At 35.2% G+C, this 15,482-nt stretch overlaps 1 protein-coding gene across 1 annotated transcript in view; it reads right to left on the reverse strand.

Moving 5' to 3' along the window:
* The window catches only part of LRRC28 (leucine rich repeat containing 28), a 188,181-nt gene that overhangs the window by 144,550 nt on the left and 28,149 nt on the right, over positions 1-15,482 (reverse strand). Inside the window, exons 4-5 of the mRNA XM_082648402.1 lie at positions 11,095-11,132; positions 10,295-10,432 (exon numbers count right to left, since the gene is read on the reverse strand). Of these exons, the coding sequence (XP_082504528.1) occupies positions 10,295-10,432; positions 11,095-11,132 (176 nt within the window). The remainder of the gene's footprint in view (positions 1-10,294; positions 10,433-11,094; positions 11,133-15,482) is intronic.

The raw sequence follows: 15,482 nt of genomic DNA on the forward strand, positions 1-15,482 counted from the left end.
ATAAGCTCCTTGGGCTTCCCTGGTGGCGCAGTGGTTGAGAGTCCGCCTGCCGATGCAGGGGACATGGGTTCGTGCCCCGGTCCGGGAGGATCCCACATGCCGCAGAGCGGCTGGGCCTGTGAGCCATGGCCGCTGAGCCTGCGCGTCCGGAGCCTGTGCTCCACAACGGGAGAGGCCACAGGAGTGAAGGGCCCACGTACCGCAAAAAAATAAATAAATAAATAAGTAAAATATTATGAGCTCCTTTGAAACCTGGCTCTGGATTTTGTCCCCCTTCACTGTCCCCAGTTCCTCTAGTACACAGCATGGTATTTTGAACCAACAAATACTCTTCTGTTGAGTAGGTGAAACAGTAAGTGCCCCAGGTCATGTAGATAACCCTGTAAAATAGAGAAAATCTATTTACATATATTGATGACTATACACATATAGCCTGGTAACACCAGATGGGACTCTGCCAGAGATTAATTATTTACATTTTTTTAGTGAGAAAAGTGCTAGCTAGCTATTTTGCCAGTACTGATGTGGAATCAGTGAAAAGCTATCTCACTAGGAGGGTAAATCACCCTGAATTACTATGGTATCCACCCAAGGAGGGTAGTACGGGGGTGAACAACCTTGATTATTTGGCGGTAGTGGCACAGTGAGATCCTTTGTGCTTTGAGGATTCAAAAAGAAAGCTGCTCTCTTCTCCCTTTCAGTTGATCACTAAAGAAGAAAGAGCACAGGCACAGTGAAACCAGGGCTGACCCAGTGTTCCCGGGGCCACCCATCATTCCTAGAAACTGAAACCCACAGAATGCAAACGTGGAGCACCTCTGACCAGGCCTGTACCTACAGGAGCGGGGCCAGCACCTCTGAAGAGTCACAGAAGCCTGCACTACTATCTGTCAGACTATGCCAATGAATTTTCAGCAGGTGGGCAGCAAGCAACAGGGGAAGCTCCAGAGTGATTGGGCTTCCTAGGAAGCCTGTCCTCTGTAGGAAGAAGGCTGACCCCAACCTCCACATTAGACCAGTGAGCATAAAGATTTCAGAATAATTTGGTGGCAACAGGACAGAGCTAAGAAGAGATACTAAATTTCATTTTAATAAAGCAACAGAGGCTCAACTGGAGGACAAATAAATTTTAAGAAAAAAATGATAAACTTGACCATACTTGAAGCCTGTTTTAGAACAATTCATGCTAGTTATATGTAGTATGTATTTCTGTTTTTGCATGCTTTTATCCATTTAAGTACAACATAGACTGCTTTTCTTTTTTTATAAATTTATTTATTTATTTATTTTTGGCTGCATTAGGTCTTCGCTGCTGCACGCAGGCTTTCTTTAGTTGCATTGAGCGGAGGCTACTCTTCGTTGCAGTGCAAGGGCTTCTCATTGCGGTGGCTTCTCTTGTTGTGGAGCACAGGCTCTAGGCAAGCAGGCTTCAATAGTTATGGCACGCAGACTCAGTAGTTGTGGCACGTGGGCTCTAGAGCGCAGGCTCAGTTGTTGTGGCGTACGGGCTTAGCTGCTCCGCGGCATGTGGGACCTTCCCAGACCTGGCTCGAACCCATGTCCCCTGCATTGGCAGGCAGATTCTTAACCACTGCGCCACCAGGGAAGCCTCTAGACTGCTTTAATATTTTCAATTTGGGCTAAAAAATCCTTCCCTTCTTGGTATGCAGAACAATTTTTCAAAGATAAAACCATTTAAAAAAAAAACAGGCTGATTTATATTGCAGATGTAAGCAACATCTTTTCTGACTCCTAGTGACATTTTGTTGTCTGTTACCATAATCTTCTCTCATGGGAATTCACAGAGTTTATAGTGAATCACAGCATAAGGATTCTCTTTACTATCAAGGGGCAGCTGGATTTTCTGATTCTTCTAATATCCATTGGCCTTCGTGGCCAATGGTGAATCACAAAGTATTTGGCAAGTTGCTCTGCACCGATGGAAATCTTTCTCCAGTAACCCTTTATTATATCATAATAGATAATGTAATTTTACTTAAGTTAGAAAAAGCCTTTGGAAGAAAATGAGTTTAAATTTATTCTGTAACAAATAATGTTATAGTTTTGATACTGGAAGTAGGAGAAGGCAACATATAAATGTTTAAATGGCATACAAATTATATATATATAAGAATGCAGGTAAGCAATAAGATGAGAAATCAAAGAACATCTAATAGGACTTCCACTTCCAGATATGACAGGAACACTGACACCAGACTTCCCTCCCACCAAAATATAGCAATAAGACTAGTCAAAAATATATGAGGCAACTGCTTTCAAGCAACAAACAGGAAACAAAGGACTCTGATCTTTGAAATAAGGTAAACACCCCTTGTGTCCCAAGCTGGACAAGGCTTTCTTGCCCACAACACAGGGAAGTGGAACCCAAGTAGAACCTTGCAGTCTCACAGTGCTAAAGAGACAGAGATCACAGTTTGGGAGGCTGAAGCAGCTGGAAAATGCAAGACAAGGTACCAAAGAGGAAAAAGCTGTGAGACGGTGAAGAGGGGCTTAATAAATAACATATGCGAGATCACAAAAGAAGTTACTGGAGTAGAAGACAGATAAACAGATATCATCCAACCTCTAGATAAGGAGAAAAAAAAAAGATTAAAAAAGAAAAAAGCCTCAGTGACCTGTGAAACATTATCAAATGATCTAATGTGTGTAACTGGAGTTCTTGAAAGAAAAAAAAAATGTGGGGCAGAAAAATATATAAAGAAATAATAACAGGTAACAGGAAACTTCCCAATTTGGGAATCAAGAAAAGCCCTTGCAGGATAAATATAAAAAATCCTACATCATGGTACATCATAGACAAACTGCTAACACCAAAGATAAAGAGAAAAATTTTAATATAGCCATAGAAGAAGACATATATAGGCTAACAATGATACAAATTACAACTGACTTCTCATCAGAAACAATGGGGTCAGAAGACAATGGAAAGCTGTCTTTTAAAGTGCTAAAAAAAAATTGTCAACCCAGACCCCTATATCCTGAGAAAACATGCTTCAAAGTCAAAGGTGAAATAGACATTTTTGCATTAAGAGAAAGTGACATAGTTCAGTAGAACTATGACAGTAGAACTGCACTACAAGAAATATTAAAGAAAGTATCAATACTTTAGGCTGAGGAGAAATGATACCAAATAAAAAAGAGATCTACAAGAAAGAATGAAGAGTACAGGAAATGGTAAATATATGGGTAAATACAAAGAATATCTTTTTAAAAAATTATTGTGATTTCCTTTAAAGATAACTGACCACTGCAAAATAAGCATTATATTGTGGGGTTCATAACATATATAGATATAAAATACATGATACAATAACACAAAGGAAGGAGGGTAAATGGAAGTATACTATTGGAAGGTTCTTTTTTATTTTACTATTTATTCATTTATTTTTGGCTGCTTCAGGTCTTAGTTGCGGCACATGGGCTCCTCATTGCAGCACGAAGACTTCTAGTTGTGGCATGCTGGCTCCAGAGCACATGGGCTCTCTAGTTGTGGCACGCAGGCTCAGTAGCCCTACAGCATGTGGGATCTTAGTTCCCCGACCAGGGATCAAACCCGCATCCCCGGCACGGGAAAGTGGATTCTTAACCGTTGGACGACCAGAGAAGTCCCTGGAAGGTTCTTAAAATTTATATTAAGTGGTACAGTATCCTAAGTAAGCTGTAATAAGTTAAGGGTGCATATTGTAAACTGTAAAGAAAAACCAGTAGAGGAAATAAAATGGAACACTAAAACGTACTCAAGTAATCCAAAAGAAGACAGAAAGTAGGTAGAGAAAGAAAAGTAGAGAGGAACAAAAACCAAATTGTGGTAGCCTGTGAGGGAGGAGAACTTAATGCCAGTAAGAAAATAAAAAGTCAAAAGAGTTGTCACTTACACCCTAACCATGAAAAGAAGTTGGATAAGCTACATAATTATAGTTTTTAAAATTTTTCAGAGACTGAGGACACCCAGAAACCAAAATCAACTCCAAAAAGTGATAAGCCCATTTTAAAACAGAAGAGATTTCCAGTTGCTATCACCCTTGACTGTAATGGGAGGACAAAGAATCTGCCACAGACAAGCACTAAAAAGAAACCAGTCTAACTTTGAAGGGCTATGTGGGGACTGGCATACCAGCATAGAATCCAGAGCAGCCCCAGACACAGAGAGAGGCTGTATGAACTACCTGGCCCCCCTTCACACAAACTCTTTTCCACTAGTTTTCACCAAAAATGGGGGCAAGAGAAGAGAGCTGAGATCATCTCTCTAAAGTCCTCTAGGCTTTGAGCTAAGGAAGACTTGAGGAATGAAAGATAACAGGAAAGCCAAGAGAAACTTTGCAGAGGCAAGACCCACCTTCAGAGTACAGGGCAGCCATACACAGGCCAACGATGGGGCAGCAGGGCTAAAAGAGCTCTCAAGGCACAGAAAGCAAGGGGCAGAACTAGAGAGCAAAGAGAATTCTTCAGCAACCTAAATCTGGCCACTGGTCTGTAAAGTAGGGAGATACCGCCTACAATTCAAAAAGAAGATTTGGAATAGTCCACGAATACATTAGAAGGTGCTCAATACCATTAGTCAAGAGGGAAAGACACATTCAATTAAATACAAATTAAAACAATGTAATGTAACTTCACATCTATTACTACAGCTAAAATAAACAAAGCCAAAAACAGACAACACTAAATACTAGCAAACATGCAGAGTAACTAGAACTCTCATATATTTCTGTGAGAAGTGTAAAATGGTATAACTATTTTAAAAACTGCTGGGCAATTTCTTATAAACTTAAGCATATACCTATATTATGAATCACATTTCTACTAATAGGTATTTACTCAAGAGAAATAAAAACATATATCCATGAAAAGTCTTATACAAGAATGTTTATATTAGTTTTACTGATAATAGCCCAAAGCTAGAAAAAACTGACATGTCCATTAAGAGGAAAGTAAATTATAAATTGTATGTTTATACAATGGAATTCTACTCTGCAATAAAACAGGATGAACTACTGACACATGCAACAGCATGGATGCATCTTGAAACCATTATTTTGAGTGAAAGAAGTCAAACAGAGAACATACTATATGTTCCCATTTATATTATTTTCAACAACAGACAAAATTAATCTATGGTAAGAGAAATCAGAATAGGGTTTGCCTATAGCAAACTGATTGACTGGAAATGGCGTAAGAGAACATTCTGGGTTAATGGAAATGTTCTGTATCTCAAATAAGATGTTGGTTACATGGGTATATACATTTATCAAAACTCAAGAATTGTACACTTGAGCATTTCACTGTATGTAAATTTTACCCCAATTAAAACAAAGAAAAACCTTGAGAGGACAAAAATATGAAGAACAAAAGTTAAAAGAAAAATAATACAAGAGAGGAGAAAGCCATGGTAATTGTTAAAGTTAGGTATTGGGTATATGGGGGCTTACTATTCTATTCTGTCTACTTTTGATTGTGCTTAAAATTTACCACAATAAAAAGTTTTTTTAAAAGCCAACTGAATAATAGTGTGTTGTGTATTTGAAGTTTGCTAAGAGAGTAGATCTTAAGTGTTCTCACCACACACTCACACAAAAGGTAACTTTGGGAGGTTAACAAATACGTTAATTAGTTCAATTGTAGTAATCATTTCACAATATATATATATGTCAAAACATCACACTGTATACTTTAAATATGTACAATTTTTACTTGTGAAAAATAAACAAAAATTAAAAATTTTTAAGTATCACAGTAAAAAAAAAGCCAAAATATTCATTTAACCTTTTCCATATGGTATTTAAAATATAAACCCACAATACTCATTGCCAAATAATATACAAAGTTATTGAAAAAAAGGGAGGAGGGACTGGATCTGCTCAGAAAAATAGTACTTCAGGTTCCAAAGTTCTTACACCACAGACTATGATTTCAATAACATTAGCCAGAAGATTTTTGGGGGGGGGGAGGTAATTTGGAACCAAGTTAAACCCAAACTATTAAATTAGTCTTATCTTTCAGGTTGGGGTCTATGGACCAAGTCTGGAAGATTTTGAAAGCAGATGTACCAAGCACCTCTCTCCATCCATGGTTCATGATGTCTGTGAGAGCCTGTCAGAGCTCCACACATATTACCTAGGTGGACCACTTCAGTGTTTTCTGGCCATAGCTCCACTACCAGTATCCATATCACTGTGGCTGAGGACTTTTCTGAAACTGCAGAAGGCTGCTGCTCTGTCCATGTGTGTACATGTGCAGCATGCCAGAAGTAACAGAGAATTAACACCCACCCTCCCACCCAATCAGCTCTCAACCATAATTTTTGGAAGTTGATGTTGAAGTACTGTAGCTCTTTCAGCACTTTAGTGTGATGATTCTGAGAGATATATTTCACACAGAATTAAGCTCTAGTTGCCCACTGTGGTGGCTGGTGTAGGAGTTCAGAGTATGCCACCCCAAAATATGCCATCCTGGTGTACTGATGATTTTAAGTTAAAGGCACTGAAAATCAGCAGATGCAAGAAGGGCACTCTAAGCTTCCTTCTTCTTCCTGAAAGGAGATAAAATTCCCATGCAAAAGGTGTAACCCCCATACCAGGAGGAAGGAAGACATTCTTATGACCAGAGACAGGGAGGTGAGGCCAAACGACAAACAAACCTTGTTAAACCAAACCTTATCTTCCTAGTCACTTTTCTACAAATAACTGCCCTTGCACAAACTCCTTTGTCTTGTCCATTTTCACAATTTATTACTCATTGTCCAACCTAGTATATATGTGTTTGGTTCTAACTACACTTCTTTGGGTCTTCATTTTTCTTATGAAGGCTCCTGTGTACATGTAAAAATTACTAAATAAAATCTGTATACTTTTCTCCTGTTAATCTGTCTTAACGTCAGTTTCTCAGGCCCAGCTATGGGGCCAAAGAGGGCAGTACACTTTCCCTACACTGACTTAACAACATACTCTTTATAGCCTGTCTTCACATTTCTATACCCATCATCACCCCACGCCAATGTTCTCTGTACTTCCTCCAAAATTACTTGAGTTCAGGTTAAAATATATATATATAATAGAAAGGGTACAAAGCGTACTACAAAAAGGAAAAAACAGATGACAGAATGAACCACTTCACAGGCATACTACTGATCGTGCTGTTGCTAACCCTGGACTTCCTACTATTAATAAGAGCTTTTGCAATTTCAAAGCATAACAGTTAAGTAAATAGGAGAGTTCAATATACAATTAATCCTATACCCCAAGACAGGCTGTTTTAAGCCTTTGGGGCAGCTATGTTACATGGAGCTCTTTTGTTGACAATTCACAGAAGCCAACTAGAGTTAGCTGAAGCGCAAAGTCTATGGGCCTTAAGAACAGAATCAGTGATTGGGAAATTAAAGAAAACTTAGGAAGTCTCTGCCTCCATCTTTTTTCTAGTTATTTACTTCATCTTTCTCTCCTTGTTTCCCAGTCCACATGGCTACTCCCAGACCTCACAAGATTATACAGTACTGTATAGAAGCCCAGAGAGAAATAGAGCCTGATTTTCTTTCTCAGCCTCCGCTGTTCTCTCTTGTTCTCTTTCCTTCTCCCACATTGTCCTTTTCAAAATGCCCAGGGAGAGAAATGGTCCTGCTTGGGCCAGGTACCTACACCAGGACCAATCAACTGTGGAGAGAAAGCAATGTCACAAGGTAGAAAAACGGCAGTACTCTGCAATCCAATAGAATGGGGGAAAGGGACATTCCCAAAGAATGGGTATTGGCAAACAACCCAAGAGAATCAACTATATGAGTCATGGATCTGTTTGAGAAACTGATAAAAACATTGGATCTTCTTCACAGCAATATGTACACACTCACAAACACCAAACTGTCCATACAATTTGAGGGCATTCATGAAGCCCCTGTAATCCATTCTTAGATCCTAATTTTAAAACTCTCTATTATCCATTTAGATATTTTAAATGCTTAAAATTTTTCAAATACTGCTCTTAAATTTTCAAATTTTAAATACTGAATGTGAAATTACATTCAATGGTTTTTCAACCACAAAAAAATACACATAATAAAATATTAAGTCCTTCACAGGAATATAACACGTAAGAAGTCTATACTAATAACATGGACTAGGTAGAAGAGGCTAACGATCAGACATCAACTGGAGTCTACTGTCATCAAATGGACACTATATGGCAGTCCCTCACATTTTTTACTGCAGTTAAAATAACCTTTCCATAGTATGTCCCCAAAGACGGTCAAACACTTGGGGGATGTGTACCTAGCCCCTCTCCCATTCAAATCATAACACTTGAAGTTACCTCATAAAGAGATACATAAAGTTATTCAAAAAATTAGTAAGATCTAGTGCATTGCTACTTATGATGGCCTAGAAAAAAAAAGTCTATACATAGTTTAATCAAAAGTTTCTACTCAAAATACACAGCTATTACTGTATGCAATTTTACTCAAAACAAGCAAAACCAAACACAAACAAAAGAAATAAGCTAGGGAAATAAAATCAGAAGTAAATGCCTCAAATCTATTATGAAACAGGTGAAATATAAATTTAAAATCATATTAAAGTAGTCAGGAAACCTATACCCTCCACTGGTTACTAGGAAGCAGTCAATGACATTAGTAATATATCCTTAACCTCTGAGAGTATATAATGGAAGGAAATGGCCACATTTTACCACAAAATGTTCTTACATTACAGGAAAAGACAGGAAAACAGAAAACAAAGAATAATGTTTTAACAGAGAGTTGTGTTACTCAGACATTCTTTAAATGTATCGAAAAAGGGGCTTATGAATACAGTACTATACCTATGCATTTTGATTCTACAACATATCTTGTATAAACTTCATATATGAAAATACTATGAAAATCTAAAATATTCAGTATTATATCCATGCGTTTTGACTCTATAATGTATCTTGTGTAAGTTTCATATATGAAAATACCCTGAAAATCTAAAGTGTTATCTTTGCTGATATATTTTCTAGACAATCTCTGAAAGAGAATCTAATTTCCTGAGTATGTGAATACATAAACTTGATGAAAGCTAGAATGATGAAACACCACTGAGTCTGATTACATACAATAAAATTTAAAGATTATATTCCCACACCATACTGAAAATTTTTGTATTAAGTAGAGTTGGAAAAAGGAAGACTCTCATTATATGAGGTTAAAAAATATTTTTTTAAGCAGAGTCAACTGCTATACTAATTATCATTTTTGTATACAATATTGAACCTATATATGAAAGTCAGCACATAAAGTCTAAAAATTAATCAGCTACTGTGTTTCATTTAGAAATTTCTGTACTTGAAAAACTTTGGAGAAAGTATTTTTTAAATTATAAATTCATTCATGGATTTAACATGAATAGTTTTTAACAGTTTCACATGTCCCTGAAGTTCTGTGACAGGTAGTAATTTGTAATTTTGGTTGAGTCACACATTTCACTCGGATACACTAAAAGACTAGCTGGTATTCCTGAGTTACTAGGAAGAAATAATCCCAGCCAATGTGAGTGACGTCTGTATTTTTTTTGCTCATTTTTGAATGCAGAGTAACTCTTATGTAATACCTGAAGCACAAGATTTTTTTAAAATCATACTTCACTTTTTAAAAAATATGCGAAATGACACAGGACAGAGGAATCTGCAAATGTGTGGGTTCACAAAGGAAGGTCTCTGAATACACCTTGTAAGAAAGTCAAAGGGTTTAATGGTAGCTCAGGAGAATGCAGGATTTTGGTACTATCAATAGGTACATCATAATCTAATAGGATGATCAGAAGGCAGAACTGACAATTCTAGGACTCAAACTTAAATTCTGCTACTAAATTCTAGTATGATTTCACATTAAATCCAAGTTAATGTACATCATTTATCTCACTAGAGAATGAGAGAAAACACTGTATGTATCTGCTTTTGGGACACTAAAATGCAAAGTTCATATAAATTCTCCTATGTGAAATTCAGAACTGAAGTAGCTTTTGGTACAAATATTTCACCAGGACAGTGATTTGAAGGAGCATTGATTCCAATGCACAACTGTAGTAATTGTAGCTGAAAAACAGAAATGCCACCTTCTCATACTTGCATCAAGGAAAAGACTCTGAGTCATATTTCATCCACATTCCTTAATGTCATCTTCAAACAAGTAGACAATCAAATACTTACAAATATATCTAAAGCCCACTGCCTAGACACAAAGTAAGAAATATTAATAAAAATAGACTTGTAATATACAAAAAGCTCGTGTGCTACAGACTATGATTACCTGGAGGTAGGAATTGCAGTTGGTTATTAGCTAATCGAAGATGACGTAAAGCTCTCAGACGACCAATTTCTGGGCAAACAATTTCTAAGGCATTGTCACTAAGATCCAAACACTGTAGTTTTACAAGGGACCCAATGGCTTCGAAGAGAAAAGAAGGGTAAAAGCATGATTAATTTGACCCAAGTGTTTTAACACCAAACTTTAATGCAAGTACTCCAAATTTAAATATTTTAATGCTTAATATCCCTGTCTCCAGGGCTGACATAATAGTAAAAACATATATCAAACTAAACTTTTTAAAAATTTTTATTAGAGTATAGTATCAAACTAAATTTTATGAAGTGATAACACTTCTACCTTGATATAAAGTAAGTTTAAAAATAGCACGAATAAAAATGTTAAAACAATGTAAAAATTACTTGAATAAATAATTCATGAAATATATAAAGTCTTTTTTATCTAACCAAAATGCTTAACTGGATTTATTAAACTTAAAATTTATCATTTTATTATTTACCCAATGACAGTTTATCTGATAATAAATTTTTACCTAACCATTATAACCATTTTAGACTTCTTAAATTTAATTTAATCGTAACAGTTAACTGGATTACTAATTAGAGGAAAAAAAGCTTTGAAACTAATAAAGATGCTCTATAATTAAAATTCCCTAATTTTCCAACCAAAATTGGTTTAAAGAGACAATCTGTTCTATTATTATAAACTATAATAGCACTATACTATCTGTTCTACTATTTAAACTATAGCACCTCCTAACTAAAAACTTGAAGTGCACGTACCTTCCGGAACCACAACTATGTTATTTGAGTGAAGATACCTAGAGGAAAAGAAGGGAAAAACAGCTGTTATCATTCAGTACTTCTGCTAGATAATCACTCTGTAAAATGCTCACTTAGAGATTTATCAAATATAAAGGGACCAGATTTTCTTTCATACCCTACTCTAAATGTGTAACACAAACTATATGGTCATCACGGATAATTAATAATACTTTGAGAATAATATTGTATGCTAGAATTGCAAATATTAAAACTATTTGCTAATTTAGTTGCTATTTTAAAATTAAAACATACACAATAAAGTATTTTTTTCAACCTCATAAAACAAATTACTAGTTTCTCTAGTTCATTTTAAATTATTCAGGTTTTCAGAAAAACATCTATTGTGTAGAGAAAAGTCAACACCTATTGTGTAAAGGAAAATGCAACTTTTAGTTTTTAAAGGATAACTTCACAAAATAATCAAAGATATTTCAAGCCAGTATGGAGAACCAAAAATGAAGCAATTAAATACTCATCATTTATGATATCTGTAGAAATATTCAACTGTCAAGGTACATAATATATTTCACAGCAAGAGGAATTTTGTAAATAAGAAATCAAATTCTTTTCTCAGAAAAAAAAAAGTCTACCCGGCTGACAAGTCCAGGCAAGTCTAAGTAAATAACATTCCCCACTGAAGTATCTTTAGCACTCTCTGGTGGAGACTTCATGCAATAGTCGGCAGCCAACTATTCAGAGCAAAACAACAGTGACCAATGAAAATCACATAATAATAATTTTAAAAATAAAATTAGATCATTGATTTTGAGGCCAGAGAACTAGATTTTGATAAAGTATTTTCAAACCTGTTGTCTTATTTATTATACCTCATAATCACTCTTCATATAGTATATCTTACATAGAATTTAAAATATTTCTTCTATATATTTTAGCCTGATATCAAATGTTAAAATGTCAATGACACAGAATAAGAAAGATACAAAATTAATAAATTTAAGAAGATTTTTATATGCTGGATTAAATCAATTCTGTGTAGGTATTAACTTGCTGGGCCTAACATAATTTAAACAATTACACCATTCTATGATTCATTTTATTCCTTGCTTTGTGTATACAGAATGATTCCATATTTTACTTTTTTTAGAATGTTTCCATATTTTAAAATCAATATTCTTTAAACATTACTTTTAGGAAGAAATATCTAACTACTTTAACAGATTACTCTAAAAATTCTTTATGCCGAAAGACTATATATATATATATATATATAAATATACACACACATTTGCATGTATTACACAAAAGGCAGAGCGCCTAGACACCAAAATAGATAACTGATTTTTCAGTAATCCACAAAATTTTTGCCTCAACTCCAATTCTACCTACAAAAAAGGACCTTAAAATGTCCAAGTCAAAATATGAACTAAAGTACTATTATCATTAAAATCAAAAGTATATTTTAACATAATAAATTTATCTACATTATAATGAAAAGCAGTAAATGGTAGTTTAGAATGTTCTCAATCCCGACTACACATTAGAATCACCAGTGGTCTTCAAACTATAGATGTCCAAGGCCATCTCAACTCAAGTTGCTCTGATGTGCAGCTGATGAAGAATCATCACTGGTAAAGTGGATCAGAGTAGGTTCTGGAGCCAGACTGCCTGTACCTTAATATCTATGTGACCAGGGGAAAATTACTGACCTTTTCACTTTCTTAATCTACAGAAGTAGAGGATAACAGCACCAACAACATAGGGATGCTGTGAGGATTAAATGAATTAATAAATGTAAAGCCCTTAGAACAGAGTTCCATGAATGCCACTGTTATAATTATTATTGTTATCATAAGTCATTTGTAATCAAAGGCTTAGCAATTTTAAGTCACTTCTGTCTACTTAATTTTTGTAATTTCAAAGTAGTTAAAATGTTGGTGTTTTGACGTAACTGGTTTTCATCATGTTATTTTTCTACTCAAATAATGCAGGAACTCCCATTCACTGCTGGTGGGAATGCATGACTGTACAGCCACTTTGGAAAATGGTTTGGCAGTTTTTTAATAAAATTAAATATAGATATTTACTTAATAGTAATATGGCAATGTCAGTTTCTTAGTCTTGACAAATGTTCAATGAAATTGTAAGATGTTAACAACAGGAGAAACCTGGGCATACTGGAACTCTGTACTTACTATCTTTACAACTTTTCTGTAAATAAAAACTGCTCCAAAATAAAAAAAAAAAATTTTTTTATTAAAGGAACAGGACTTATACTTCCAGCCATGACGAAATAATAAGGACCAGATTTACCTAATTGCTATAAGCAACAAGAAAACCAGATGGAATATATGAAACAATTATTTTCTAATACTGACAAGAGGCAACTAGTACTATGTTCCCTGAGAGAGAAGAAACAAGTGAGGTGAGCCACACAATGTCCACAGATTTATGCCTGGAGGCAAATAGTGCACTGTGGTACAAAAATGGGATCCCAAACAAAGAATGAAGTCTCACTGAGTTATGAAGAAACATATCAGAGTTCAGGGAACCTGAGGCAGCTGGAAGTTGTGGGTACAGTTCTGGAGGAGAGGGCACTACTGAAAAAAAAAACTTCAAGGGATCCTTTGACTCTTAGCTGAATTCTATAATGCACTCCAGTCAAAAAGTAACTGAAAACCTATCAGCTGAACAGTCCACAGAGCTCATACAGGGCTAGAAAGCATTCAAGTTCTGAGCAGCAAGTGTACCAAATCCTTGTTGATCACTTGGTTCATTTAAACGAGATTCTAGAAAGGTCCTGTGTGGGTAATAGGGCTAAACTATCCCTTTAGTAGAAGTTACTCTAGACCTGTCCTAACAAGCATAAAGACAGGCCATGAAAAGATCAAATTAAATTGCAAATAACTGCAGGCCAGAACAAAGCACCACAAAAAGGAAGACAACAAAGTGTAGACACAATAAAGTATTCATAAGGCCCAGCATCTAATCAAAAAGTGCTAAGAATTAGGAAAATGTGACCAATAACTAGGATAAAAAACAGTTAATACAAACGGAACCAGTATGACACAAATGATGGAATTAGCAAATAAGAACTTTAAAACAAAACAACTATAACAACTATATTCGGGTATTCAAAGAAAAATATAAACATTGTGAGAGAAATGTTAACATATAAAGAAGAACCAAATAGAGCTTCTAGAGATCAAATATACAACAAACTAAGTGAAAATCTCACTAGGTTGGATTAACAACTTACTAGATACCGAAGAACAAAATACTACCAACCCTGAAGACAGGGAAATATAATATGTCCTAACTGAAGTACATTAAAAAAAAAAAGACTGAAAAGAATAGAGCTGAACAGTGTGTCAGTGATTATGGGACCATATTAAACTAACAAACATGTAAGAGTCCCAGAAGCAGGGACCAGAGATAAGGGTATAGAAATAAATATCTAAAGAAATATATTTTAAAAATCCAAATTTGATGCAAACTATAAAGACACAAACCCAAGAAGCTCAATGAATGTCAAGGATAAAGAAAAAGAAAACCACAACAAAGTACATCAAAATCAAATCCCTGAAAACCAATAGAAGAATCAGACATTCTTCAAAGTAGCCCAAGGAAAAAAGACACATTACATACTGAGGAAGAAATATAGGAATGTCAGCAGATGTCTCTTCAGAAAGTATGCAAGCCAGAAGACAATAAACACCGTGAAAATGTTGAAAGAAAAAAAGTAACTGACAACCAAGAACTCTAATTCCAGAAGGCAAAACATACACATTTCAGAACTATGAAGATGAATGTAAAGCAAAAAACTATAAACTTTTAGAGAAAAAAAGCAGGAGAAAATCTTCAGGGTCTAGGACTAGACAAAGTTCTTAAATTTGACACTAAAAACATGATACATAAAAGCAAAAATTGACAAAGTGGACCTCATCAAAATGTAAAACTTCTGCTCTACAAAAGAACATGAAAATAGAAGTTATACAGAGGGAGAAAATATTTGTAAACAACCTATACAACCAAGGACTGTTTTCTAGAATATGTAAAGAACTCTTAAAACTCTTACAACTAAAGAAAAATATCCAAATAGAAAATGAGCAATAGACATGAACAGACATTTCACTGAAGAAAAGATAAAGATCACAAGTACTTGAAAAGATGTTAAATTAATGTTATAAGCCATTAGAGAAATACAAATTAAAACCATAATTAGATAAAACCACACATCTATCTGAATGACAAAAATTTAAAGTAATGACAACAAAATAATGCAGGTGAGATGTGGAGAAACTGAAACAATCACACATTGCCGGGGGAGAATGTAAAATGGTACAGCCAACCTGGGAAATTATTTGGCAGTTTTTAATGAAACTACA

Source organism: Grampus griseus (assembly GCF_964374135.1).
Source record: "Grampus griseus genome assembly, chromosome: 2".
Taxonomy (NCBI): Eukaryota; Metazoa; Chordata; class Mammalia; order Artiodactyla; family Delphinidae; genus Grampus; species Grampus griseus.